General features: G+C 44.6%; 1 protein-coding gene across 1 annotated transcript in view; it reads right to left on the bottom strand.

The window, feature by feature from the left end:
• LOC122919319 (keratin, type I cytoskeletal 18-like) overlaps positions 1–27,530 on the bottom strand; it is a 45,265-nt gene that overhangs the window by 6,797 nt on the left and 10,938 nt on the right. Inside the window, exons 2-7 of the mRNA XM_044268274.1 lie at positions 19,979–20,287; positions 15,797–15,879; positions 13,799–13,955; positions 9,812–9,976; positions 9,102–9,227; positions 7,109–7,326 (exon numbers count right to left, since the gene is read on the bottom strand). Of these exons, the coding sequence (XP_044124209.1) occupies positions 7,109–7,326; positions 9,102–9,227; positions 9,812–9,976; positions 13,799–13,955; positions 15,797–15,879; positions 19,979–20,287 (1,058 nt within the window). The remainder of the gene's footprint in view (positions 1–7,108; positions 7,327–9,101; positions 9,228–9,811; positions 9,977–13,798; positions 13,956–15,796; positions 15,880–19,978; positions 20,288–27,530) is intronic.

Here is a 27,530-nt window from a genome sequence, read left to right as displayed (position 1 = left end):
GGCAAGGAAGGGGTGGATAGTGCGGTCCACGCCCCTATTCCACCACAGGTGAGACCAGCTGGATGTAGTCAGGCTGACATAGAGCACCTCTAATACCCTAATACCTCTCCCGATTATTGAGGTACCATTTGACCGAATAGCTATGGATCTCATAGGCCCAGTACTGAAGTCCACCAGAGGGCATCAACACATCTTATTCATTCTAAACTTACGCCACTCGGTACCCGGAGGCGGTGCCACTACTACATACCTCGGCCAAACTCATAGCTAAGGAATTAATGGAGATTTTTTCCCGAGTAGGACTACCTAAAGAGGTTCTGACCAACCAACGGACCTCTTTTATGTGCAAGGTGATGAGGGAACTATAAGTTGCTGCACATAAAACAACAACGGACGTCCGTTTACCATCCGCAAACGGACGGTCTGGTAGAACGGTTTAACCAAACATTAAAAAATATGTTGAAAAAGGTAGTGTCTAAAGGGACCTCCTTCTGCCCTATCTCATGTTCGCAGTGCGAGAGGTACCCCAGGCCCTTCAAACTGCTATATGGCAGACACCCTTGCGGTCTCTTGGACGTGGCCAAAGAGGTGTGGGAACAACAACCCACTCCACATAAGTGTCATTGAGTACGTTACCCAGATGCAAGATCGGATAAAGACAGTATTGCCTCTTGTTAGGGAGCATATAGAGGCAGCTCAGCGAGCCCAGAGTCGGGTCTATAATCGGCAGGCTTGGGTCTGGATCTTTAACCCGGGTGATCGGGTCTTGGTTCTGGTGCCGACCGTGGACAGTAAGTTCCTGGCTAGGTGGCAGGGGCCCTACGAGGTACTCGAGAAAACTGGAGATGCAAACTACAAGGTACACCAGCCAGGGCGGCGAAAGCCGCGCAGGTTTACCATGTGAATTTACTCAAACTATGGAAAGATAGGGAAACCTGTACAGAAGACAGCCCGCGGCCGGGTTTTCTAGGAGAAGAGGTACCAGCTCCTCTGTCTGATGCAAGAAAGACGGCTGCCACAGTAAAAATGGCTGACATCCTCTCCTCTAAACACATTTAAGAGGGCAGGGAGTTCGTTAGTCAGAACACGGATGTGTTCTTGGACCTCCCTGGACGCACTTCCATAATCCAGCATGACATTGTCACTGAGCCTCAGGCAAAAGTCTGGTTAAAACTGTACCGGGTACCCGAAGCTCGGCGACAAGCCATCTCGGAGGAGGTGCAGCTAATGTTGCAGCTAGACTTCATTGAGGAGTAAAAAAGTGATTTTGCCAGTCCTATAGTATACCCAAGCCGGACTGGAAGTAGCGGTTTTGTAACGACTTTCATAAACTTAACGAAATTTCTAAGTTTGACGCATATCCCATGCCCCGGATGGATGAGCTAGTCGAGAAGTTAGGACAAGCACGGTACTTTTCTGTTTTGGACCTCATGAAAGGGTACTGGTAGGTGCCCTTAACGGAGGCTGCCAAAGAGAAAACTGCCTTTGTCACACCTGAGAGGCTGTATCACTATAAGGTGTTACCCTTTGGTCTGCATGGCGTCTCCGCCACTTTTCAGTGACTTATGGACATTGTGCTTTGTCGACATCGTCGGTATGCTTCGGCTTACCTGGACGATATTGTCATCCACAGTACCGACTAAGAAAGTCACCTACCCAAAGTGCAGGCTGTAGTGGACTCCCTTCGGAAGGATGGACTAACTGCTAACCCAAAAAAATGTGCGATAGGGTTAGATGAGACCAAGTACCTGGGGTATGTCGTTGGGCGTGGAGTCATCAAACCCCAAGTAAACAAAATGAAGGCGATAAGAAATTGGCCCCGACCTGTCACCACTAGGCAAGTAAAGTCATTCCTGGGAATAGTGGGCTATTACATGAGGTTTGTTCCCCACTTTGCTAATGTGGCAGTGCCATTGACAGGACTCTTGAAGGGACACAACTCAGGGATGGTTCACTGGGATGATCGGGGGGAAGAGGCTTTCTCCACTTTGAAGTTGGCCCTGTGTGGGTCCCCGATTTTTGGTGACGCCCGACTTCAAAAGGGATTTTATAGTACAGACCGATGCCTCTGAAGTAGGCCTCGGTTCTATACTGTCTCAGGAAATCAACGGGGAGGAGCATCCCGTTGTCTTCCTCAGCCGTAAGCTCACCCCAGCCGAGAACAGGTATAGTATAGTGGAGAGAGTGCCTGGCCATCAAGTGGGCACTCGGTCTCTCTGCTATTATTTGTTGGGGAGAAAGTTTCGCCTGGTGACTGACCACTCTCCTCTCAAGTGAATGAGCCAGGCCAAGGACAGAAATTAGTGAGATAAGTATAATACAAATAAATTGAGTGATACTAGAGTAGTCCAAAAATCACATAATTTATTTGAAAATCACAAAAAGGACACATGATCAGCACTGGTCACAATAGAACTATAGACACAGGTTACAATACACATTAAAAACCAAGAGGACCGATGGTGAACTGTTGATACATATATATAGGTATAAAGTGCAAGTGCATAAATATTACCAGTTGGTCATCAATTAAAGGATATATAATATCCAAAAGCTATGGCTCATAACTACCAAAAGAATACCCACATGCATTATACATCAGAATTTGTAACAAAGTTAGTGTGATAATACACACCACATTTGTCAAAGCTGAAGCAGTGGAGATAATTGGAGTTAAACTCAGCACATAATAAAGGAAATACTGACCACTTGGTTTAAATGTACCGTACAGCAGCACCACCGGTCCACTCCCCAACGCACGTTTCGCGTACAGCTTTTTCAAGGGGTACTGGTTGGTCAGATGGAACTGCTGTCTTAAATAGGTCAAGTGGATACATCTCATTGGTTCTTGGACTCACATTCAATTAAACTCCACAGGCTCACCTGAACATTACCGCATGGCGATTATTGGCAGCGTCCGGCCCCCCACACTAGTCACCGCACCTCCGGTGACGCCGCGCCAGTCCGGAAGAGGACGGTCACGCATTTCCTGCGCGACAGTCGTCATTCCGGAGCGTCCGGCGGCACCCGAGTGCGGCGCATGCGCAGATCGCCGGACACGCCACAGCCGCCATGTCAAGTAAGGGCACATGGATGGGTCATAGTAACATATACAACAAAGTCGACTCGATTTACAAGGAATCGTAATGGTTCTCAAATATAGACCATATACACGGATCTTACATCACAAGGCACAAATCACGTTCTTATTAAAAAACACAGGTAAGTTGTCAAGCCACCTGAATGCAACGTTCATTAGTCATCAAAAGAGATATACATATATATAAAACCTCCCAATATCTCCCCTCATTTATTCCAACTAACTCTAATATATATACATATATGTATATATTTGTATAGTGCAGGGATCTGAAGTGCGTCACAGTATTCATACTAGAACCGGCTTTTTTCATGTTCCCCTCCATGCGTTATAATTGTAGTATGTCACACCGAATTGCTGGGCAATCCAGTGTGCATGACTACTACTCCTATGTAGTGCATGGTATCTGTATAGTGCAGATGCACTTCAGATCCCTGCACTATACAAATATATACATATATGTATATATATTATAGTTAGTTGGAATAAATGAGGGGAGATATTGGGAGGTTTTATATATATGTATATCTCTTTTGATGACTAATGAACGTTGCATTCAGGTGGCTTGACAACTTACCTGTGTTTTTTAATAAGAACGTGATTTGTGCCTTGAGATGTGAGATCCGTGTATATGGTCTATATTTGAGAACCATTCTGATTCCTTGTAAATCGAGTCGACTTTGTTGTATATGTTACTATGACCCATCCATGTGCCCTTACTTGACATGGCGGCTGTGGCGTGTCCGGCGATCTGCGCATGCGCCGCGCTCGGGTGCCGCCGGACGCTCTGGAATGACGACTGTCGCGCAGGAAATGCGTGACCGTCCTCTTCCGGACTGGTGCGGCGTCACCGGAGGTGCGGTGACTAGTGTGGGGGGCCGGACGCTGCCAATAATCGCCATGCGGTAATGTTCAGGTGAGCCTGTGGAGTTTAATTGAATGTGAGTCCAAGAACCAATGAGATGTATCCACTTGACCTATTTAAGACAGCAGTTCCATCTGACCAACCAGTACCCCTTGAAAAAGCTGTACGCGAAACGTGCGTTGGGGAGTGGACCGGTGGTGCTGCTGTACGGTACATTTAAACCAAGTGGTCAGTATTTCCTTTATTATGTGCTGAGTTTAACTCCAATTATCTCCACTGCTTCAGCTTTGACAAATGTGGTGTGTATTATCACACTAACTTTGTTACAAATTCTGATGTATAATGCATGTGGGTATTCTTTTGGTAGTTATGAGCCATAGCTTTTGGATATTATATATCCTTTAATTGATGACCAACTGGTAATATTTATGCACTTGCACTTTATACCTATATATATGTATCAACAGTTCACCATCGGTCCTCTTGGTTTTTTAATGTGTATTGTAACCTGTGTCTATTGTTTTATTGTGACCAGTGCTGATCATGTGTCCTTTTTGTGATTTTCAAATAAATTATGTGATTTTTGGACTACTCTAGTATCACTCGATTTATTTGTATTATACTTATCTCACTCCTTATGGTCGGTTATATATATTGTGATTAGGGGTGAGCCCTAAATTTTGTTTGGGCTATATATAGGTTTCCTCCAAGGACAGAAATGCCCAGGTAACCCGATGGGTTTCTGTCCTTACAAAACTTTACGTTTTCACTGAAAAACAGGGCAGGCCAGTTACAGGGAAACGCGGATGCCCTGTCCCAAGTACACTGTCTGGCGTGTGTTCACCCCCTCAGGGTTGAACAAAGGGGGGGGGGGGGGTATGTGACACAGCAAAGGGTTTTGTCTGGGAAGGCAGGTATTTTCCTCCCAACAGGTGAGACTGGGCTGGTGAGGTCAAATACGGGAACGGAGTTTAAGTGCCGGTCTGGGTTTTGGCAGCACCTGGCTGTTCTTTAATAGGCAGCTGGACTCAGCAGCTGAGTCTCTGTTTTTGGGATCTGAGGCTTTGTGCTGTGCTGGAGGGCTGAGAGCCGCACGCTGGGGAAACAGGCCCCCTAAAGCCTGCTGTGGACTACTGGAAGCAGAACTGCCAGCAAGGTGATTTTTTATTCTGTGGACTTTCCATTGTGTGAACTAACACCAAGACTGCAAAGTGTCATTTTGTTTTTGCCTTATGTGTGAATAAACACTAAAGTTTTGCTTTACAAACTGGTTTTTGCCTCTGTACTGCGTCTGCTTACCCTGCCTGCCAGAGCGAATCCCCACAATACATACATACATAGTGCTGTGATGTCACAAGTTCACAACAATACTTAGTGCACCAATCACTAATAAGTAGTCAGACCTGTTAAAATGTGAAGTTGAACGTATTGCTCCAAAATATTTGCATCATTAGTGTCGATTTCGCAATCGCGAATATATTGGAGAACTCTATCTGCATATAAAGCTGTTGTAATGTTCTGCTGTGCCAACCATTCTCTCCAGTCTCAGGAAGCTTCTAGCAGATTGAAAAATGTAGCTATAGTGACCCACGCCTGTATTGCACGTGCATTACGCGCATATTACATTGCCGATTTTCGCTATATTTTGCAAATATTTGGTAGAATATTCATCATATATTTGCGAATTCGAGAATTCGGGAATATATGACGAATATTCTACCAAATATTTGCAAAATATAGCGAATTCAAATATTGCCTTTGCTGCTCATCAATACTAATAACACGCTGACACTTCCTGTTCTGTGCAGATCACTTCTCAGCAGTCATTTCATTATCACCACAGACAGGATTACAATTAAAAAGATCACCTATATATAGACAACACAGAATCCACCATTCATAATAGGTGATAAATACAGGTACTTCCTCTACCTGCTCAATGACCTCTGCACAGGCCACAGAGCATATCTAGAAAACACTCCTATGCAAGTCAATAAGTCCCCTCCCGGCTATTCTGTCGATTGCCCATGTCGCTCCTGTAAAACATATCTTTAAATGCTGTTAAGAGCAGCTCAGGCAAGATGGCTGCCCCCATAATGATAGACAGTAGAAATTTAAAAATCTACAATCAGAAAATAAAAACTGATAAAAAAAGTACTATCTGGTTTTAATTGGTAAAAAAATTATAGGTAAAACTGAATTGCTGTCATGGACCAGCACATGCATGCATAACACAGTCAACCATTTGTTTCAACTGGTTCTATAATTTAATTGAGCACTTGCTTCCAGCAGTCTCAGACTGGGGTGCCTAGGGCCCCCCCCCAGTAACACTCCTTTTGGGGGCCACTGTACAGCTATATGCAAGTATTATCTGCTCCTATGGCAGCAGCAGGACTCTACACGATGATTAATTATGGGGGACCCAGCAGTGACCAAGTCCCTAGGTAAAGATAATACTGCCTGGCCTTCTTCTATACCTAGAAGTCTTCTCAGCCATGTGATACATCTATAATAATAAACTGGGTACCTTGTTACATACATGTACCCAGTTTTAATAAGAACATAGACTGGTTTAGGTACCCTATGCTGCCTATCTACCAGTATGTAGTGTAGTCAGTCTACTGTATCATGCCACTTATGCAGGGGGTAGGGGACTAGAGGTCCATCTTGCTCAGGGGCCTACTGGAGGATTCACCTGTACCCCTGTAGGCCAGTCCAAACCTGGCCGTCAGGTTTACCTACAGTTTACAGCTGATTACTGAGGGTCTCAACAGGTAGAGACCACTAATGGAAGTTTTTCTTGCAGTTTTTGGTCATATGCCAGCAGCAGTAGGAGGACCTAACCATGGGTCTGAAGCAGAACATTATATCTCATTGCATAAGCATTTAGTGTAGAAGTGAAAATCCGGCTATTAATTATAAGTAGACACAATAGTGTCCGAGCTGTGAAAGATACCCACAATGCAAGAAAGAATTTATGAAGAACATTCCACACACCAAGGACAGCTAAGGAATGTAGGGCCGATATTTACAGACAGGGAGCTACATATTACATAGACTTGTGACATTCTCAAGGTGTCGTAATTAATCACTGGCTTCACTCAGCAGATAAAAAGTCTCAATATATCACCACCACCACTTACTCTGGTTCTCCTTCCAGTAGACGTCTGTACTCGGCGATTTCAGCTTCCAGAGTCTCCTTAATCTTCCACAGTGCCTCATATTCCAGTTTGTTGTTTTGTATGGTCTTTAGTATCTCAGATAACTCCTGCTCCACTGCCATTACATTACCCTGCATTCTGTCCAGCTCTTTCTTGTATCGCAGCTCTGTTTCATCAAGGTCTCGCTTTAGTGCATTTACCTGCAATACAATTTACTCGTTATATCATTCATTGGACATAATTGTTATATGTGGCAAAAAAGGGGGAAAGGCGCTCATAGGATAGTATGAAATAAAGAGGTGAAACAAACACGAAGGGTGCCAATAAATGTGCTCACCTTTGTGTTGTGCATCAAAGGCACCACAGTCGTGAGATCGGTGGGTCGGTGCTGCCGGTATCTCTCAGTCCTCGTAGGTGGAGAGGCCAAATTCTCCAGAGGAGTGATGTGAGGTTCAATGGGGGGATATGTACCAAGACAGTACACAACTGTGATACCTCTTGGCGCTAACACGACTCCAGTAGATATTATTACGAATTTTTTTTATTTGTTAAAAAGTGTGGAGTGACAACGCGTTTCGGAGTGGATGTACTCCTTTTGCAAGTCTTTTGGGTCCGTGCAAATGCAGATAGCGTAGCTTCTCACATATGGATGGTCCAAGCTGTAAGATCCAAGTAGCTGCAGGCAGTGCGGCCAAACGCGTTGTCACTCCACACTTTTTAACAATTAAAAAAAATTCAGAATAATATCTACTGGAGTCGTGTTTGCGCCAAGAGGTATCGCAGTTGTGTACTGTCTTGGTACATATCCCCCCATTGGACATAATTGTTGGACAACTCTTCAAAAATGGTGGTTCAGTGTAAGCAGTGCTGCAGTGACCATCTCACTAGATAGCTGTCTTCTTCTGGTGCTGGAGCTATAGCTGAATGGCTGATCGGCAGGGTGCAGGATGTCGGACCATTCAGCTAGTGATGGCCTATTCTGAGGGTAGGCCATTGCTTAATGAAAGGAGGACAGCCACTTAAACTAATTACTCCTTAATAGTTTGGACTGTTACCTTTAACAGTGGGAGTGATCTAATAAAGGATTTCATATCTCAAATTTCCCAACATCAGCATGGAAACATTTGAGCAGAATGTAGGAAAATTTAAAGCGTATAATCATATTTGTCAATATTGCATTTGGTAAGTTTGGGGCATGTAAGCAATGCCCCCAGGAATGCCCAAAACTCACCCAGGAATGCCTGCCTATTGGTGGTACTACAACACGCCCCACCCATTTTGTCTAGGGACAACCTGAATGTGCTGAGACTGTCTCTAAAAATGAGGACTGACCATATACCCTACAGGGAAACTTCTCGGTGGGCCGATACCCAGGGAGCCGCCTTAGCCCTCCTCACAGATGCTGACCGGGTACTAATTAATTAATACTAGGAGCATCAGGTACTTATGGTACTCCTGGCCAGTAGCCGCATGTGCCCTATTGAATTCAACTGTATTACCGTCCTCAGTATGGTGATAGGGCAGTATTTTGTGCTGCTCTGTGGTACTTGGTTTTGCTGGGGCGGTATTTTGTGCTGCACTTGCTGGCTATGTTGTCTCTGCCTACCTGTGGCTTATGTTGCCCTGCCTTCTGTCAATTTGGACGCGTCTACAACTTGGGCCCAAATTTAAGTTTTTTTCAGGGCCACTTTAAATTCCCAGTCTACCCCTGACGGACAGTCCTTGTTGGCAACCATGGTATAATCTGGAGTCCACCGGCAAATTACCATTACCAGTAGTAGTATGGAGATAGTGGAAAATTTTACATTCCGTATGTTCAAGGAAGCAATTCACATCATTAAATGGTTAAGGAATTGTCTTTCAAGTAATTACCCAGTATAGTCATGCAGGTTTATACTATGACTCCTCTAGATACACTGGTATACCAGTAAGCGATGATGTGCGTGCAAGTATTTAAACCACTGGTAATCATCACCTGGTTTCCTGCAGTCTCTAGTTCCAGCTGCAGTCCCTGTAACACGGTCCGTCTGTCTCGTACTTCATCTTGTGCTCTCCTGATGTCTTCATCATCTTTGTCAAGTTGCAGGGTTACGGCTTCATACTAGAAAGGAAATGACGCAATTACATCCCAAAAGAAAAGCGCAATGATGTGTTGTACTAGACACATGACCATGGCAACCAACCAATCACAAGCTGCACTGGTGTCGCCCATTCTGATGCCCAGGGGCATAGCTACCATGGGAGCAGAAGTGGCTGTTATGGGGCACAAACTCGGGAAGGAGCCCAGGAGGAAGATAAATGGATTTATTTTCAGGGTCCAGGGAGCGGTGAGTATGGTGCTCATAGTCCTAGCACTGGTAATGCTCACCGCTCCCTGGTCTTCCTTTCCAGGCGCCTGTGCTGCACTAAGTCCTGGCAGCTTCAGGACGGGATGTAGTGTGCATATGAGCGCACTATGACCTGGCGCTGTACGATGTCAGGTCACAGCGTAGGGCGTGCCTAGACGAAGTGCTGCATGAAGAGCGGAGGTGTCTGCAGGAGGAGAAGAGAGGTGAGTATTTTTTTTTTTGGTCCAGTCTGAGACCAAGGGGGATGGGGTGGGGGATGCCTGTTCAAAAATTTGCTGCAGTTCTAGTTATATCACTGCTGACACCATTTTGCAAAACGGAGGAATATACATGATACCTGAGTCTGGAACAGAGCATCTGCCTCCTCCTTATTTTTCTTCATTATGTCCTCATACTGTGCACGAACTTCAGACAAGATGGACGTCAGGTCAGGCCCCTGAACCGCATCAACAGCAACTTCCACTTTTCCTCTATCTAGTTTCTCTCTGAGAGCAGCAATATCCTGCATTACAGAATGTACGTCAGGTCATACACAACAGAAGACTGGTGCATGTATGGTATGTGCTCTCCATGTACTCAGCATGTGAGTGGTGAGTGGCTGTCATGTGTCCATTGTATGATGTGTGTGCCGCATGTGTCCAGCTTGAGTAATGCCTGCCTTGCTTGTGTCCTGTGTGTGAATAGTGCATGTACGGCATGCCAGCACTGTGTGACAGCGTGTAGACACAGCATTTCTGGTCTGTGGTTTGTAAAGGGGGGGGACCAAGTATAGGGAACAGCCCAACACCTCTGGTTTGCTGAAATGGGTATTCCAAGGTTTCAATTAACCACCCTCCCTGCCAGACTTGTGAAGTTAAACATACCCACCTGCTCCTCATTGCTCGGTTTCGGTTCGCTGGGTCCACCAATGTCTTCACTGCACTTCAGTCCCTGCATGTAAACGTCCTCCATGGACAGGGTCACATGCCACATTGCAGCCAATGACTGGCCATGCATTGTTTGGTGGACAAGTCACCACTGCGACCAATCATTGCCTACAGCAGGCCACGTGACCTCACCTGTGCCGGAAGTTTACATGCGAGGATTGAAGACCCAAGGAACCAGAACCAAGTGGCTGGAGCAGGCACATATGTTTCATTTAATAGGTTTGGAAGGGAAGGGGAAGAACGCTTGGTAGTGTCCTTTAGCCACCACTTTGGCCTGCTCCGTTCTCAATATAGCGGGACCTGCACCTATCAGACAATGGGGGCATATCTTAGCGATGAGACAACCCTTTTAGGGAATGGATCAGTCATTCATTTTCACTGCATGACCTCATGGTGGAAGGGTATAAATGATGCAGTGGTCATATATGTGCCTACTGCTTCATTCAATGACTATGGGACTGACTAAATAAGTTGGCCCCGTATACTGTAAGTGAATGGAGCAGAATGCATGCACAATCACTACTCTATTTAAACTTTTCCTCCCTGTGGTCATGCAGTGAGGTGGAATGGGGGGCTTGGGACCCCCATCTTGTGGGTAGGCGATAATTATTTATCGTGGAATAACCCCTTGAAGTTTATTGTGTAAATTGTATGCAGCAAACTCATAAGCTCCCCCCAGTGGCATGAGTAGGCAGCTAGACATTTATAAAAGGCAGGGAAATTAAAGCTCTGTATAAGAAAAATTTATATATTAATAAATTAGCAAAGATATTGCACCAATTTAGGCTACATTCACATCTGCGTCAGATGAAAATAGTTCCCTCGAATGGAAACTGAACGAATCCCATTATAGTCAATGGGATCTGTTAGGCTCGGGTTCCTGTCAATTATGTGCCGAATCCCGCTCTTTTTTAATTTTCCTTCTTCTGCTCCTAGAACAAAGAGCAGAAATACATAGCGCTGATCTGAACGCAGCCTTAGATTAACAAAACATACACAGTCTCTCATTCACATCAGGGTTCATTGCTCCAATATTCAAAGAATGCGTTTAACATTTCTACCACAACGGTAGCAGACGGTGGAATGCATTTTAGTAAATTATTAATGGTTCCTGTGTTGTCCCAGCTAATGGTTTTTCAAACCAGAACTGATTTAAAGGGCAACTCTCAGCAGGTTTGTGCCTATGAAACTGGCTGACGTGTTGCATGGCACTTGGCAGATGAAGGCATCTGTGTTTGTCCCATGTTCATGTGTGCCCTCATTTGAGTGACAGGGCCAGGCAGGGAATACTTTATAATTCCTGGCCTTGTCAATCAAAGTGCAGAGGGCACGGCTGTTGCAGAGAAAGCAGAGCCTCTAGGCCTAACGGCAATGCCCCCCGTTGCTCCTAGAGGCTTTTTGTATACAGTATATTAAAGCATCATTTTTCTCAGCAATGTGGGCATGTATGAACATGGGACCAACGCCGGTGCCTTCAGCTGCCAAACGCACATGTAACAGGGCAATTTCAAAGGTACAAATCTGCTGACAGATGCCTTTTGATTGCATTCCGTGATATATGTTATCCACTATACTTAGTGCACTTTACTGCCATCTAGTGGCCATTATTATATTTGGTTTTATAAGTTATCTATGTTGTAATTCATTATGTAATTTATTTTGTAACTCCTACAGTGAGATGATCTTTTCCTGTTTGTTAAAGCATTTTTCTTTGAAAAGCATATCCATTTCAACTCCCTCACTCGAATTCTACATGTAAGGCCTCATGCACACGACCGTTTTTTTTTAAGGTCCGCAAAAACGGGGTCCGTAGGTTCGTGATCCGTGACCGTTTTTTCGTCCGTGGGTCTTCCTTGATTTTTGGAGGATCCACGGACATGAAAAAAAAGTCGTTTTGGTGTCCGCCTGGCCGTGCGGAGCCAAACGGATCCGTCCTGAATTACAATGCAAGTCAATGGGGACGGATCCGTTTGACGTTGACACAATATGGTGCAATTGCAAACGGGTCCGTCCCCCATTGACTTTCAATGTAAAGTCAGGAGTCCCTTTTATACCATCGGATAGAAGTTTTCTCCAATCCGATGGTATATTTTAACTTGAAGGGTCCCCATCACCATGGGAACGCCTCTATGTTAGAATATACCATCGGATTTGAGTTAGATCGTGAAACTCAGTTCCGACAGTATATTCTAACACAGAGGCGTTTCCATGGTGCCAGGCAGCAGGGGGCAGACCCCCCTCCCCCCCGTAGTTAACACATTGGTGGCCAGTGCGGCCAGCCCCCCCCTCCCTCCCCTGTAGTTAACTCATTGGTGGCCAGTGCGGCCGGCCCCCCCCTCCCTCCCCTGTAGTTAACTCATTGGTGGCCAGTGCGGCCGGCCCCCCCTCCCTCCCCTGTAGTACTGTAGATTCATTGGTGGTCAGTGCGGCCCCCCCTCCCTCCCCCTCCTAATTAAATTCTCCCCTCCTATCATTGGTAGCAGCGGAGACTACCGATCGGAGTCCCAGTTTAATCGCTGGGGCTCCAATTGGTAACCATGGCAACCAGGACGCTACTGCAGTCCCGGTTGCCATGGTTACTTAGCAATTTGTTGAAGCATTACACTTACCTGCGAGCTGCGATGGAGATTTTAATTGGGAGGGGGGGGGCCCACTGGCCACCAATGAATCTACAGTACTACAGGGGAGGGAGGGGGGCCGGCCGCACTGGCCACCAATAAGTTAACTACAGGGGAGGGAGGGGGGGGCCGGCCGCACTGGCCACCAATGAGTTAACTACAGGGGAGGGAGGGGGGGCCAGCCGCACTGGCCACCAATGTGTTAAATACATAGGGGGGAGGGGGGGGTCTGCCCCCTGCTGCCTGGCAGCACCTGCCAGGGAGCAGGGGGCAGTCATGTACACAGTTCTTTTAGTATATTCTAACCTGAAGCGCCCTATCACCATGGTAACGAAGTGAAAACTCAGCTCTGAAAAAGCTTTTATGCAGACGGATCTGCGGATCCGTCTGTATAAAAGTAGCCTACGGCCACGGACCACGGACGCGGATGCCAATCTTGTGTGCATCCGTGTTTTTTCACTGACCCATTGACTTGAATGGGTCCGTGAACCGTTGTCCGTCAAAAAAATAGGACAGGTCATATTTTTGGGATGGACAGGAAACACGGATCACGGATGCGGCTGCAAAATGGTGCATTTTCCGATTTTTCCACGGACCCATTGAAAGTCAATGGGTCCGCGAAAAAAAAGGGAAAACGGCACAATGGCCACGGATGCACACAGCGGTCATGTGCATGAGGCCTAACTGGTATCGCTATGGGAATTAGAATAGCAAGTTCACTATATTTAATCGCTTGTACAAGAGATTGCCGCTCGCACACATCAGAGACTTCTCTAGTACCTGTTTGTGGTCATTCTTTAAGGTCAGAAGCTCACTCTGTAGGCTGTCTACATCTGCTCTCAGGCTGTCATTAATAACATTGTGATCTTCCTTTGCCTTTCGCAGCGAGTTCATATCCCGTTCCACAGACTGACGTAAGGCAGATTCTATGTTCCACCTAATAGAAATGCAATCCATTGTGAAGGTATAATGCATAGCTGTGCAGATTATCATTGCTTCAAGGCATACCATATGCGGATTACAGGGAATTTCCCTTAATAAGGCAAGTCTGCTTACTTTGTAGTTAGATTGGTATGGGGTTCATTTACTTATGATATTATTAATAAAAGAATCGTGGATCCAGTGTTTCTGCTGTGAATTCATATCATATGTTACCTTTCATAAGCCATGGAGACAAAGTCACATGAAAAATAGAAATACATTGAAGCAATGCCAACTGCACACTATGGAACATAAGTTATAATGACAGATATTGTAAAGGGCTGTAGAATATGTTGGCTCTATATACATAAATTATATTTATATTAAATTATATTTACATTATATATATCCTAGTAAAATTAGCATATTACTTGCAAATCATATATGATTTGTTTTTGGAAATAGCAATTGAACCTGATAGAGTTGACCAAAATGTAGTCCTGGCATGTTGTCGTTCTTATTAGCTTCCCAAAATGATTCAAAATGGCCACACAGGCTTAGTTGGCTTGTCCCTGATCAGACTGATAATTGGACTGTATGGGAATCTATGGAGTATTTCTGATCAAACACGTTGCAAAGTTTTCTTGTAACTATGTAATTCTCATTGAAAACTAGGGTGGGGTATTGTAGGGTGTCACTGAGACATCGAACAATGTATTGACTGCAGGGCTTTTTGAGAGGGTGGCAAATTCTCTAGCAGCTCTCTCCCTATGACAGTTTCGGGGGGGGGGGGGGTCCTTTATCAGGGGGTCTGTTCTTTCGGCTGCAGCTCTCTCCCACTGTAACTGTCACAGCTCCTAGCAGTAGATATGACTGGTGGCACTTAAAGGATGGGACTGAGCATGTGCGACCACTTCAGTAGGTGGACGCGCACATTACAATACAGATTATTCACCAGAGGAGCATCAATTTTAATGAAGAAAAGAGAATATCTCACAACTGGAGCATTGTTAATATTTGATAGTGGCTCAACCCCTCTAAGAACAGGAACCCCAGGAGCAATCTAGGATCACCCAGTATTTTTAGTAGTGAATTTGTGTATTTGTGAATTGCAGTGTTATGTGCGATCATTATGGCAATGTTATGTTGGTTCCTTAAAGGGAACCTGTCACCAGTTTTATGGTGTCCTAACTAAGGGCAACATAAATAAGTGACTGATTCTCTTAGCAAAATGCTGGGTCACTTTCTTTTATTGACCCAGTCAATCTGCCAACATCTTGTATTGAAAAGCTGCAGCCCATAATGATGAGTCATGAATATTCATGAGCTCCTGACTCTCCCCGCCCACCTGCTGCTGAATGACAGTTATTTTCCATATGAACCAGCAGCAGGTGGGCAGGGGAGTGGCTATAGCTCTGAATTAAATATACGCTGGACTCAATGACATCACGCTGGACTCAAATCAGCTCATTAGCATGCGGCATCTTTGTGTGTATATTATGAGGTAACCATCTGTCACACCAGTAAGTGAATACATCTAAGGCACTTTTTAGTAGTTAATGATTGTATATAATTAGTTAGATTATAATCAAATATCCACATGACAGGTTCCCTTTAAGGTAGTATTATTTGGATGCTTCATACTATTTGGCCACTGTATGTCAACATTATATGAGTTGTACATGGCAGTACTTTCTTGGTACAGTAAATGGCAGCATGGGAGTGTTATGTGGACTGAAATTACATGAGAAACTGTGGGGCACGGGAAGGGCAAATCTGCTTGTTGCCCGGGGTCTTAATTTTTGTAAAAAGCAGCCCTGATTGCTTTCAGATTTACTGTACAATTCTTATACTCACTTCTCCATGAAGTCATCTGCAGCCAGTCTTCTGTTATCAATAGCTAATAGGAGCTTTGTATTCTCAGAGATTGAATCTGTAATCTGAAAGAATTAGAAAACCATAGTTTGACTTTCTTGTTTCTCTTATAACAAGAAATAGCTGGAATAATTGTGAGGGGTTAATATTGTATTCAGATGTTTCTCTTGGTACAATACTTTCTGGATTTATTTATTACTATTATTTTATGCACTTATATAGCGCTACCAGGGGCGTAGCTATAGGGGGTGCAGAGGTAGCAGTCGCTACCGGGCCCAGGAGTCTCAGGGGGCCCAAAGACCCTTGTGCCTAAGAAGACACCAGTATTAAAGAAAGTCCATGTTGGTCAAGTGAAACCTTTGGCTGGAGGGATATGGTTAGGTCAAGAATTTGGCATGGGGTGGGGGGTGCTGTTTCAATTTTTGCCTCAGACAGCACAAAGACTATGTGCTCCCCTGCCCCTTGCCACAAAGCACTGAGGGAAGGGGGGCCCCCCAAGCACCAGGGCCCATGAGCCTTTACCTATGCCCCTGAGCGCTACTATATTCCTCAGCGCTATATTCTAAGGTCCCTATCAGTATGTCATTGGACTGGGGGGAAACCAGAGAACCCAGAGGAAACCCACGCAAACACGGGGAGAACATACAAACTCCATGCAGATGTTTCCCATCGTAATGACCCCTGATGGTCAGCGCAGTGCAGATAGTTTGTCAGCCTCGTTTCTGTCACTGTTGTGACTGAACCCCATTATTGAAGCAGAAGATGGACCCACAGGCGGAGGAGCAGTACACACATCAATCATAAGAAATCACTTTGAGGGGTTATCCCACTTGCAATGTAAGGGGATACTGTTGGACCCTACTGATTACAAAGTAATGGCATGTCCTAGCTATCTGCCATCATCAGATCGCAGATCCGTAAAATACACATGCGGTCCAATTGCGGACCAATTGTTTTCAATGGGTTCATAGTCTGCATTTTTTAGAACAGGCGTACATATGTGGAAAGCACACGGATCATCTGTGTGCTTTCCGCATCTTTATGTCGATTCCACAAAAGGAAAGACCATGTCCTATACTTGTCTGCAAAATGTGGACTGCGGACCCCTCTGGAGCGGGCACCATCTTTAAAGACCTAGCATATGACGTACTATGACGTTATTATGGCCTCATCTACATTTTGACAGCACATTACTGACAGTCCGTCGGCCACAGTAAAGATAATTGGGGTCATTGATCAGACTGATGTAAAGTAGAACTAGCTTAGTTGCCGATAGCAACCAATCAGATTCCACCTTTCATTTTCCAAAGGAGCTGTGAGTAATGAAATGTGGGCTCTGATTGGTTGCTATGGGGATCAAAGCAAGTTCTACTTCACACCAGTCTGATAAATGACCCCAAATATTTTGAACGAATCTGGTTCGTCTGTAGTGGGACTAACTGATTTTGCTCATCACTAATCAGGAGTAGTGTGATGTGGGTGCAGTTGAATATGTGCTGCTGCCAGGGCCCCCCTCCCCCCTGATCTCTGGGGCCCCATGTAATGGCAGAGTTTGCATAGTGGCTAAAACCGCCACTGGCCAAAAGAGATGAATCCACAGAGCCTCCTAATCAGGTGAGGTAATACGTAATACACATTACACTTAGAGACACAATAGCTGATGGGACATGCAATATCGCTATAGTGACCGGAGTTAGACATTATTGTATTCTGTGCAGAAACTCAACCGTAGAATAGAGATGTGAGGCTTAACGTCTAACACAGAGAAATACATTTAGTCGTGGCCTGTGACTTTCTAAGAATACACGCAATCCTCAGTAAATAGAGATAAAAATCATCTTTTAGGGCAAGTTACTGTTTGTTTTCTCACCTTAGTAACTCAGGGGTGTAGGAGTGTTTCCGTTGTACAGAAAAAAGTTTATGTCAAATATTTGCTTCCAGACCCTGATCATTGTTCTGTGGCAATGTTAGTTTTAAGAGAGATTTTATGTGTCTATGTGGCGATACAAGGTTCAGAGGCTGCAGTCCTACCAAAGCCCTGGCGCTAAAGCTGGCCTATATGCTACCCTGACATAATAGAGAAAACCAATACGATAAATGCAACGTGATGGTTGAGGCTGCAGTCCTACCAAAGCCCTGGCGCTAAAGCTGGCCTATATGCTACCCTGACATAATAGATAAAACCAATACGATAAATGCAACGTGATGGTTGAGGCTGCCAGCACCCTTCAATCCCATTTTTTAACATTCAAATATGTCATAAATTCTGTGCTGATTAATTTGATAATATGTATTGTGGCTTAGAGTTTTTATCATACAAAGTTCCAAAGCATAGACATAAATGTGAAGCAAACCTGTCAGGTGAATTCTGTTGCCCTATCAGGATATAATTGAGGGGTAGAAGCCGAGCTGTGGATCTCTGAGTTAAAAAGCAGAGTAAATCCTAAAAGTACTCCTAGGGAATTTACTTAGGAATCCTGCTGCAAATCACATAAACCTATATATCACAGAGCTCACCTTCTCTCCCTCTGTCATATCCTGTCCTAGATAGGGCAGCAGGTTAGGTTCACTATATAAAAGTAACATCTTGGCTTCATGCAGCCACCACTAGAGGGAGCCTAAGAGCTAGCTGTTTATACATTGATCTCAATAATACAAATATTATGCTGTACTCTCCTAGGTTTCCCTAGTGGTGACTGTAAGCCATTATTTTTCAATGCAGGTAATTTGGAACTCTGAATCAAAATTGTCAAAATGGAGCAACAAATTAGCACAACATTGTGAACCTAAAGATAAAAATGTTAAAAGATTGCCTTTTGTTTTAAATTGGTACTGTGCTTTCATCAAATCTTTTTATAACACTGGATGATAAGAAACATTGTAACATATCTTATTGGAGAAAAATGCCTCTGTCTCTACTTATGAGCCTTCTCTGCCCATCCTCGTCTGAACAGATCATTCAGCCTCCGTTTACAGATAAAATACCTCTGGAGAAACAAGATGGGTTATCAGCTCACTGAAGGATCAGGTTGAATGATGCTCATAATAGTCTATGAAAAGGGTAGCAGGAGAAGAAAGAGGGAGCTGCTGGAAGGAGACAGAGGCAGACAGGCACACTGAGCTGCTGCTCTATTTCAGCCCAGTGCAGGATTCACCGCTATGATACTCTGTACTACTGTATAATATTCTCAATGTAGTTGCTGCTTCTAATGGTGCGCTATAGACAGTTAGCTGACCAGGATCTACACTAGGTGCAGTGAATGGGAGACATCATAGTAGCTAGTCTCTATCAACTAATTTGGGGAAAACTGTTGGTTTGTATATAGAGATGCTTGGAGGTGTATAAACTCAATTCAAATGTGTTTTCCATCCACAGGCTACATTTAGGTGCACCTGCGAGGCCTGGGCCATATCAGCCAGTCTTGAGTCGCAGACTTCTCCCTCCTCCCATTGCAAGCATGGCTACATGCTGGAGGTAACTGATGAGTTGGCTATGAGTCAGACCTTACGCTCCTGTAAGTCGCCCACTGGCTCCTGGTTTTGCCCATACGGCAGTGGTAGGTGAGTGATAGGTCCCGAGCTAATTGAGAAACCTTGGCGCTGGGCTCGGGCTCAGAAATGTCCTCCACAGTAGGATATGTTGGCTAATCTCTCAATTTTAACATCAGTATGAGGGTTTAGTGAGACCGCAGAGTGCACCTGTCTTTGCAAATGTTATTATATTGTTATATCGGTCATCACATCCACATAATTGCTATCTTGTGTAGGATGTCTATTGTGGTACTTGTGGTCCGCTGCGGGCATCCTCCACTGTATGTATTTTTGCTGGGTATCGCCAATAGCAGGATTTTCTCCCCTGTATACACATGCACAACTATGGGTTTGAGCACTTCCTGCCTGTTTAACACCACGCCATTTTTTCTGTTGGTTCGCAACTAGAGGTGGAGCCTGCACAGAGGAAAATGGTTCAAAAATGCTGAATGTGGGTCATATCTAACGTTCTGATACAGTGTTATCACTCATACACAAGCACATGGCAGCTTATTATAAAAAGTTACCTGAAACGGCAGGTACGCTTTAAGCTATGCCTCTGTCTGGAACACTTTTTCTAAATACCAAGAAATAATAATATGTACACCAGAGTGAGTCTTCTTCATGTCTTACCTGCTTACTTAGGGTATTAATCAGGGTGAAGTAATCACTGTAGTCTTTCCTTTCTGCGGCACCCTCTTTTAATTTGTCTCGAATTTGGATCTCTAATTGTTGATTTGACTTTTCCAGGGCACAAACGTTCTCCAAGTAATTGGCAAGGCGATTGTTCAGATCCTGCATCACCTCTTTGTCATTAGGTCCATTGCTCAGTGGAGAGGTCTTCCAAGGTCTTCCATCATAAGAGACGCTGGCTGAGGAGGTCCTAAGCTTAGAGGGACTTCCACGCAGAGAACACAGGGTAGCCATAAGAGCTTGTATGGACTGTGAATAATTAAATGAAAGTGAAACATACCAACAGAGGATAGAAGACATACAAAGTGAGATTACTGGAAAGTAAGTCTACAAGAAAACGACTGGGGAATTCCAGTGCTTACATCTGACATTCTTGCAACAGATGCATCATTTTTTAATAAACCGTCCAAACCTTTTCACTGCTGTTTAGAGAGTTTTCAGTTGCTAATCTCAGACAAGACACGTTCTTGAGAAGCTCCATTGATCCTAAAGTGGCTTTCCAACTTTTGGGACTTTTTTGTAACTGTTGTATCTATTGAAAAAATCCTCCCTGCCACTCTGTTCCAGCTCCCGGGATCCTGTAAACCTTTGGACGCATATATATATTTACATTATTATATTTTACTCACTTATATAGCGCTGACATATTCCGCAGCACTTTATAGACATTTCTATCACATTGTCATGACAGTCATGTGCACCACCAATGACTGACCTCAGCGGTGACATGTCCCCAAGCGGTACATAACCCAGCAGTGATGTGCCACTTGGTGACAAGTCAACACTGAAGCTATTCATTGGCTTGCATTAGTGCATGTGACACTGTCGGCCCAGAAGTTTACAAGCTGGGAACTGGAAGATCGCTGGACAGAGCCAAGAACAGAGTGGTGCGGAGGAGGTGAGTATGATTTTTTTCAGTAGGTGCAACACATCAGTAACATCAATAACTATTCCAAAGTAGTGTTTTGGCTGAGTTTTAGAGTTACCGATGTGTTGTAGAGAACTGGTGATTGTTCCAGTCCCAATATTATGGGATATTCTATGTTCTTCAGGATAGGTCATCAATATGAGATTGGCAGGGGCCCAACTCCCAGGACACCCACTGATCTGCTGTTGGAAGAGGCCATAGCACTGAGAGCATTTAGGGCCTTCTAGGCCAGTGACATCTTTGTACATTGGTCATGTGACCTAGGTGCAGTTCAGTCCCACTCAAGTCAATGGGCCTGAGCTGCCATACCAAGCACAGCCGCCATACAATGTTTGGTAACCTGTGAAGAGACCACAGCACTCACTGGAGCTCCAGTGGGCACACTGGCCTCTTCAAACAGCTGATTGGCGGGGATGCCAGCAATCAGAGCCCTGCCAATCTGATATTGATGACCTATCTTGAGGATAGGTCATCAATATCATATTCCTGGAAAACCCCTACTGTCTATGTAGATACAGTTGAATTCTGGCTGCTGGCCAGGTGCTTAGAAGAGAACTAGATCCTTATATACCTGGCTGGCAGCCATTAGGAGGGCTTGGGTGGCCCTCCTAGGCATCGGCCCACTGGGGAGTTTCCCTGTAGGGTCTATTGGCAATCGGCCCCTGTTAATTCCCGGTAATCTGTCCAACCATTTCCCTTGTGTAAATTCACCATCTCAAACATGTGGTAAGCAGGCAAAAAGAAAGAGATATTAGGCGTCTTTATCATAAACGAGTTTTCCATCCGGATGCAATGTGTGTAGCGAACACATAGCATCTGGACTGAATCCTGACCAATTCATTTCAATGGGTCTGTCCACATGAGCGTTGATTTATCACTGATCATTTAAGATGGCCTTGCGGTTCGCCCGGCGGTCGTTTCGCATCGAGATTTGCTCGTTCGCGGTTCGCCGAACGGGCGAACATATGGCGATATCCACCAATGCCATATTCTTTTACATTGTGAAGAACTTCGACCCATGACACATCCATCAGGTGGTACAGGACAGCCAATTGAGACGTTTCAGCACATGGACATACCCCCTACCTTATATATCACCTGATCTGGCCGCCATTTTACATTCAGTATTTTGCCAGTGTAGGGAGAGGTTGCTGTGTGGAGCAGGGACAGACTTTTAGGGACACAAATCGCTAGCTAATATGGCCACAAAAGGACTGGTATAGGTGTGCTACCGATAGGTGTGACATATTGAGGGGTGTAAAGTATATTATAGTGCATTTGTATTGTGCAGCAGTTGTGTGCGGTTCTGCTGCGTTAACGCAGCTACACAGAGTGCCAAACGCTATTGGAACAAATAATTTCTACTGGTGTGATATACCAGTTGCCCCCTAAAAAAACTGATTGAAGCAGGGGTGTTATATACCGATAATATACTTTCTGTATAGTGCATTTAGGTAGTGCAGCATTTGTTTGCTGTTTTGCTGCGTTACCGCAGTTACAGATAGTGACAAACGCCATTGGAACAAATAATTTCTACTGGTGTGATATACCAGTTGCCCTCCAAAAAAGTGAAAAAAAAGTGGGCTACAGTAAAATTCTTATTCAGTGACCGCATAATGTACCTCGAGCCACATAATCACAATTTTTTTAATGTGAGGTGAATGCCACATTTTTAAGGCCCGTACTTCTGTGGCCTTAAATAAAAAATTTCTAGGCTCCAACAGGGCACATTTCAGAGAATTTCTCTCTAAGACGCATAAAAATGTCCCCTGATTAAGATACATAGTTGGAATTTTTGTCATTGATCCCCCTCTAGTATGTCACTGTCCATGTTATGTTACTAATTGTGCACTTCTAAGTATTTTGTGGCTGCAAATATGAGCTGAAGGTTTTTCAGGTTCGCCTGCCATTAAAGTGAATGGGGCCCGCCGCGAACTTGCGGTTCGCGAACATTTGATAGCGTTCACGAACCATCCCGGGCGTGAAAAACGCATGTAATCCGGATACAATCTGGATGGAAAAAAAAAAAACTCCCTTTTTTTTTTTGCTATGGGATCCTGTATGTCACCTTATCTTTGTACAGTGGCCTACATTGGAGGAGTCTTCGGAGGAAAATGCAGTGTGAATGCACCATTACGAAGGAAGGGGGTCATTTATTAAACAGAAATATGTTTTTAATAGGAACTTTTCTGGCGCAAAGTACCTTTGCCCTGCAATCTGTGACTTTTCCCCACTCACTCCAGGTCTAAAAAAGTAGATGTGGTGTGGGAAGGGAAGGAGATGGGCGGCAGGTTTTAGGTGTGGAAAATGGTCTAAATGTAAGACAGCAAGGAAGCTGTCTTACATTTAGACTGTCGCTGGATGTGCCGAATTTATGAAGAGGCAGGCGCCTCTTCATGTAACACCCCGCACTCCTACACCCTGCTACTATCTTTAATGGTCTAACACAAATGTCATCTGTGTATTTCTGTCGAGGTCCTCTACAATCTAATCTTCCTAATCTTATTATGCAGCTGTTTATTACATGTAATGTGCCTGGTTTACCAGCAGGTGGCAGCATTTATGGCAGAGCTATTTTTAGATAGAATGGAACTCACCATTCCATTCTCCCCCCTTTGGGCAGAAGTGGACGAGTCCTGCTTGCTACCATAAGGAGGGGTGGCAGTTCTAGATTGTTCTGGTTGAGACTCCATGTTGGAGCCGAGAAGACCTGAATGAAGTAGCAGTCAGAGGAAATTGTTTTTTGGCTGAAGATAAGTTTTACCAAGGATACCAGAACAGACCTAAGGTACAGAAACCAGACTTAGGGATCATTCACACGAACGTATTTTGCGTAAACGGGCAAATTTTATGCGTCCCGCATACGGTCCGTATACGGAACCATTCATTTCAATGGGTCCGCAAAAGATGTGGACAGCACTCTGTGTGCTGTCCGCATCCGTTGCTCTGTTCCGTGGCCCCACAAAAATGATGAGGCATGTCCTATTCTTGTCCGTTTTGCGGACAAGAATAGGCATTTCTATAATGGGCCTCCTGTTCCGTTCCGCAAATTGCGGAAGGCACACAGGTAGCATCTGTTTTTTGTGGATCCGCAATTTGCCGACCGCAAAAAACGGCACGGTCGTGTGAACGAGCCCTTAAGCAGAGTTTAGTGCAGCATAAAGGAAGAAAGTAAAATATTTAAAGGGGTTTTGCCATCACAAACAATGGGTGCATATCGCTAGAATATGGCCCCATTGTCTGATAGGTGCGGGTCCCAGAGGTGGGACCCGCACCTACAACTAGAATGGACTAGGGAAATGAATGTAGGGCACACTGCGCATGCGCAGACGCCCTCCAATCATCCAAGCTATTTCCGTCTGCCCCATAGAGATAAATGGGAGCAGGGGCCACGTGTGTGCGGTGTGCTACCGTTCACTTGTATGGGAACAGCGGGGAGCAGCGCTTGGTTGTGGATGGACCTTGGGAAACCTGGGGTCCTCCAGCCACAGCTCTCCCCGATCTTTTCCCTTGTAGGTGCTGGTCCCAGAGGTGCGACCCACCTCTATCAGACAATGGGGGCACATCTTAGTGATATGCCCCCATTGTATGTGATGGGAATACCCCTTTAAGCAAGCCTGTCAGTACAGCAGAGAAAGAGAGAAAGGAGAGCTGAGTTTGCCTGCCAGTTTATGCTAAAGCCTGCTGGGACCAAGAGAAAGCTTGAAGATTGTTTTTGATGAACGTTTACTCAAGTAAAGCTGCCATTGAACTTAATCACAAGGGCTGGACTCAAGTTATTTTTCCTTTATTCCTCAGTTATTCCCCCTTTATTTTGTGCTTCGGAGCCAAAGCCTGGGGTCCGGCAGTATCCAGGTAGAAGCACCGTGACATAAAGAGAAATTTAGGCCGCACTACACCACTTGACATTCCTACTACACCTGGGACGCGATAGGGGCCCTGGGGGAAGGCGCACTGCATTCATAACTTCGACAGATTCACCACAAGCTATGGGCCTTTATTAAGACCAGCATCTAAAACACTGGTCTTAATAAATGTGCCCCCTAAGGGATCATGCACACAAATGTATTTTCTTTCAGTGCACTGTCCGTTTTTTTTGTGGACTGCATGCGGAACCATTCATTTCAATGGGTCCACACAAAAAACGGACATTACTCCATGTGCATTCCATTTCCATATGTTCCGTATTTACATTCCACAAAAAAATACAACATGTCCTATTATTGTCTGCATAATGGACAAGGACAGGACTGTTCTATTAGGGGCCGGCTGTTCCATTCCGCAAAATGTCTGTATAAAAATCAAGGTCGCCTTCACACATTATTTTTGTTTGGAGTTTTATTTTAGCCCAAAACCATCTGAATAAGGCCTTATGCACACGACTGTATTTATTTTGCGGTCCGCATGAACGTCTGTGTGCATTCCGTATTTTGCGGAATGGAACAGCTGGCCTCTAATAGAACAGTCCTATCCTTGTCAATAATGCGGATAATAATAGGACATGTTCTATTTTTTTGCAAAAAGTAAATCGGACATACGGAAACGGAATGCACACGGAGTACCTTCCTTTTTTTGCGGACCCATTAAAATTAATAGTTCCGCATACGGTCCGCAAAAAAACAGACACGGAAAGAAAATACGTTCGTCTGCATTTTTGGCAGTGTTTGAGAAGTTTGTGTTGCATTTTGTGGTGCTCTTTATATTCAAATAGAGTGTTTTAGTTCAAGTATTTTTTTGTGGCTATTTTTTTTTTTGCAAGCCATGAATTTATTTTTTTTGAAGAGGGAGCAATGTACCCCTCAGAACATTTGATATCACTAAAAAAGCCATTGTAAAAGAAAGCAATGTAAAACACAATAAAAACACACTACATTTATTGACACACGTATCTTTTCAAGCAGGAGCACAAAAATGCCAGGACAATTACCCAAAATGCCATAGTCTCTATGCTGCAATTTTTTAAAAGACGACATGGACCCCCCAAAAAAACACAACACAAATAAAGAAAAACAGCACTAGAAATGCATGCTTGTACTACAGTTCACAGTTCATATGTTCTCATAGACTTACAGCTAAAATCTGGAAGCAGTATTTTTTTACACAAAAATTCACTGAAAATATTGCAAAAAAAAACATGCAAATCCTTTGTTCCAAGCTGAACTATTGCATCAGGGCCCATGAACCTGTAGCTACGCCCGTGGACCACCCCTATAGCTATGGACCTGATGTACCCCAACAGTGAATGGTGCCACATCAGAACATATGCAGTATATGAAGGTGACTATATATTGTACATACACTCACCTAAAGAATTATTAGGAACACCTGTTCTATTTCTCATTAATGCGATTATCTAGTCAACCAATCACATGGCAGTTGCTTCAATGCATGTAGGGTTGTGGTCCTGGTCAAGACAATCTCCTGAACTCCAAACTGAATGTCAGAATGGGAAAGAAAGGTGGGCTACAACAGCAGAAGACCCCACCGGGTACCACTCATCTCCACTACAAATAGGAAAAGGAGGCTACAATTTGCACGAGCTCACCAAAATTGGACTGTTGAAGACTGGAAAAATGTTGCCTGGTCTGATGAGTCTTGATTTCTGTTGAGACATTCAAATGGTAGAGTCCGAATTTGGCGTAAACAGAATGAGAACATGTATCCATCATGCCTTGTTACCGCTGTGCAGGCTGCTGGTGGTGGTGTAATGGTGTGGGGGATGTTTTCTGGGCACACTTTAGGCCCTTTAGTGCCAATTGGCCATCGTTTAAATGCCATGGGCTACCTGAGCATTGTTTCTGACCATGTCCGTCCCTTCATGACCACCATGTACCCATCCTCTGATGGCTACTTCCAGCAGGATAATGCACCATGTCACAAAGCTCGAATCATTTCAAATTGGTTTCTTGAACATGACAATGAGTTCACTGCACTAAAATGGCCCCCACAGTCACCAGATCTAAACCCAATAGAGAATCTTTGGGATGTGGTGGAACGGGAGCTTCGTGCCCTGGATGTGCATCCCTCAAATCTCCATCAACTGCAAGATGCTATCCTATCAATATGGGCCAACATTTCTAAAGAATGCTATCAGCACCTTGTTGAATCAATGCCACGTAGAAGTAAGGCAGTTCTGAAGGCAAAAGGGGGACCAACACCGTATTAGTATGGTGTTCCTAATAATTCTTTAGGTGAGTGTATATACATGTATATCTCGGGGTGGGGTACTGTTGCCCATTGAAGAAACCCAGCGATGAATGGAAACTTATTTTTCAAGCAATGCTCCATGGGAAATGTGTGCAATATAGATTATACCAGCCAAACCAGAGAGACCCATCTGTAGACAGCACCGTTTAGAGGTTGTTGCACCTCCGACTGTTCGTTCAGTGGAGGTGAAGAGATTCATTCACATGCAGCCATCACCTTCACAGTATGAGGACGAGGGATTGCTCATACAGGTGCATTCTTTCTGGGCAGCAGATCGCCGTTTAGACGGTCCGATCCGCTGCTTAGAAATGATCATTTACTTGTCTGCACGAACGCCAGTTTCACCAGATGAACGAG

Source organism: Bufo gargarizans, chromosome 9, assembly GCF_014858855.1.
Source record: "Bufo gargarizans isolate SCDJY-AF-19 chromosome 9, ASM1485885v1, whole genome shotgun sequence".
Lineage (NCBI taxonomy): Eukaryota > Metazoa > Chordata > Amphibia > Anura > Bufonidae > Bufo > Bufo gargarizans.
Note: the sequence above shows the minus strand (reverse complement) of the source record. Positions and strands in the feature narration are given on the sequence as shown.